At 52.5% G+C, this 2,520-nt stretch overlaps 1 protein-coding gene across 1 annotated transcript in view; it reads right to left on the bottom strand.

Moving 5' to 3' along the window:
• The window catches only part of POLDIP2 (polymerase (DNA-directed), delta interacting protein 2), a gene marked incomplete at its 5' end in the record, with an annotated part of 6,551 nt that overhangs the window by 2,708 nt on the left and 1,323 nt on the right, over positions 1-2,520 (bottom strand). Inside the window, 4 exons of the mRNA XM_010144826.1 lie at positions 29-55; positions 1,039-1,175; positions 1,413-1,520; positions 2,059-2,134. Of these exons, the coding sequence (XP_010143128.1) occupies positions 29-55; positions 1,039-1,175; positions 1,413-1,520; positions 2,059-2,134 (348 nt within the window). The remainder of the gene's footprint in view (positions 1-28; positions 56-1,038; positions 1,176-1,412; positions 1,521-2,058; positions 2,135-2,520) is intronic.

Raw genomic sequence — 2,520 nt, forward strand, 5'->3', positions numbered from 1 at the left:
GCTGCTCCGTGAAACAAAAGGCACTCACCCAGTAGACGTGGGAATTCTGGGCTTCCTGTCAAGAGAAACAAAAGACTTTAGCTGCTGCCCTTCAACACTCCGCGCCAAAACCCCTTCAGCTGTCAGCACCGCCCAAGCAGGGGCTCTCGTTCCAGGCCAGACTGACACGGCCAACTCCCAGCAGCACGATGGCAGCTGCTCTCCAGAGCAGCTCCCTGGCACTGGTCCTGCTCTAGGCACAGAACCGCAGGGTGGGAGATTGGGAAGGAGCTCATGACTGCGGAGAGCTGGTCTCCATCTTAATCACGCACTTTCTCCAGATGGAGAAACGCCCGTTTCCGTGCCTTCAGGCACCTGTTTTTCTGATGAGGTGAGGACAAACATCAGTTGGGCTCCACAGAAGCTGCAGTTCCACACCAAAATGTTCGCCGGCTTGTCTGGCCTTGGAAACCAAACGGCTGCGGGAACCCCCAGCCCTCCCACTCAGAAATCTAGTGGAGCCTCATTATTTTGGATGGTCCACATGAAGTCCTTACACTACAAAGAGGATGTGGTTATCAGCTAAGTCCAGAAGGCTTTAGTCAAACCCTCTAACCCACATTAGAGCCAGGAAACAGAGGCAGACACCCAGGACACCTCATCACCGCGAGTATAACAGACATGTCTGTCATCGCGGGGCAGATGGCCTTGGTGCCACCTTACGCACACGCCCATCTGTGACTGAGACAGCAAAGGCCCAGTTCACCAGCCCTCCTAAGTATCTTGCTAACACTGTTCTGCAGAACAGAGCAGGGTATTTCCCAACATACAAATGACCAGCAAAGGCCAATCTGCAGGAGCTGCTCTCCAAAAACGTGTGACAAAACCATTTCATGTTCACAGCTCTGCGGGACTCCGTGACAACGAAATTGCAACTGTGATTAAAAAGTCACTTCTCCAGTAAGTAGGAGGCACTTCCAGTCAGTAAACTGGTCTTAGAAAAACAAGCGAGTTAAACAGATCGCAGAACTACCACAGCAGTGTGCACCACAGACCCACCCTCATGCCCATGTAGAAAGGGATGACGGTGACGCGGATGTTCTCTGTGGTTTCTCGGTGCACGTCGGAGAGCTCGAGCCAGGGGTGGTTCTTCTCCTGCCAGGCACACAGTGTGTCCCTCGCTACAAACGGTGGAACTGCGGGGAGGGAAAGGTGGGGTTCGTGAGGAGGGGCATCCTGTATACGGAGCACCCTCCCCCAAAAGCAACTCCTGTCACATGGGTACAAACGTTAGTTAAAGGAACCTTTACGGCTCCACACTCCAAACCAGGCTGTGATTTTTACACCACATCTAAGATGGTGGGTTCTGGGTACTTGTTCTAGAGAACCTGAAGCATCTGGCTCCAAAGAGTTCCCGATGAAGCCAGAATTACCTTTTGTTTGGTCGTACATGAGGAACCTCTCAAAGAGCTCATGCTGGATGGGCACCTGATCGGTGGAGCTGTAGGGAAGGATATCTTCATGGCTTACGTAGTCTAAACCTGAAAAATAAACCCCAAAAGCCATTAACTTCCCCAGCAAAGACAGAGAAATGGATCACACCGCTGAGAGGTCAAGGACAGGACTGCCAAACGCCTGAACAGAGTGAAGAGGCCGGTAAGAAGCCCTAGCAGTGTTCTCCTGGGAGATTTCTCCATGGGATCGTTTCTCTAAGACTCACTGCCTGGGGAGTGACGGTGCTGCCACAAAAGGGTTTTGGACGTGGAGAGCTCTAGCTGACCTGGTAACAGAATAGCCCACCTATGGCAGGGTGTACGTATGAGACCCGTATCTCAAGAGCACGAGGTTGGGATGCTCGTGGCCCGTCAGAGCCTGCTGAGCTCCCATCTACCCCCATGGTCTTCGTGTGCCTTAGTAATTCTGCTGTTTCCAGCACGGCCCTAAACCCCAGACAGCTCCACTACAGGAACGTCCTGGGGAAGTGCTCCTTCCCAGCAGGAGTGGGCAGCGGGTGACTCTGCTGACCTCACCTCGCGACAACCCACCTCTCCCCCGAGGCTGCCGGAGCATGTCACGCACCTGGTATGGCGTAGAGGGCTCTGCTGTCGTCGTGGTTTGCCAGGAACGTCACCGCCTCCGTTTGGGATCTCTGGGACTGAGAAAAAGGGAGATTTGGGGCTTTCTGAGTGGGTTGTGGTGGGCCAGCTTCCAGCCACGTTTCAGTTTACTAGTGTGATTTCTAAAGCAGATAACGTTTGTTTTACTTAACCAATTCACCTCAGAACATTTCTCCTTTTAATTTCTCCACTCAAACAAGTGAAGAGCATTTTCAGCGCTGCAACCCACATTCATAACGACCTGCGTGCAACAGAAGGCGAACGCCAGCAGGGCAGGAAGGGAGCTGGGAAAGGGGACACGCGAGCCAGAAAACAGGCATGTGACATTCCAGATTATCCTCCTTGGGGAAAATGTGACTGGAAAAACAAATTTGTCTTAAAATTCTAAACCATCGAGTTAGCCTTTAGGTCCTGTCCAGCATTC

Source organism: Buceros rhinoceros, unplaced genomic scaffold (assembly GCF_000710305.1).
Source record: "Buceros rhinoceros silvestris isolate BGI_N320 unplaced genomic scaffold, ASM71030v1 scaffold18930, whole genome shotgun sequence".
Taxonomy (NCBI): domain Eukaryota; kingdom Metazoa; phylum Chordata; class Aves; order Bucerotiformes; family Bucerotidae; genus Buceros; species Buceros rhinoceros.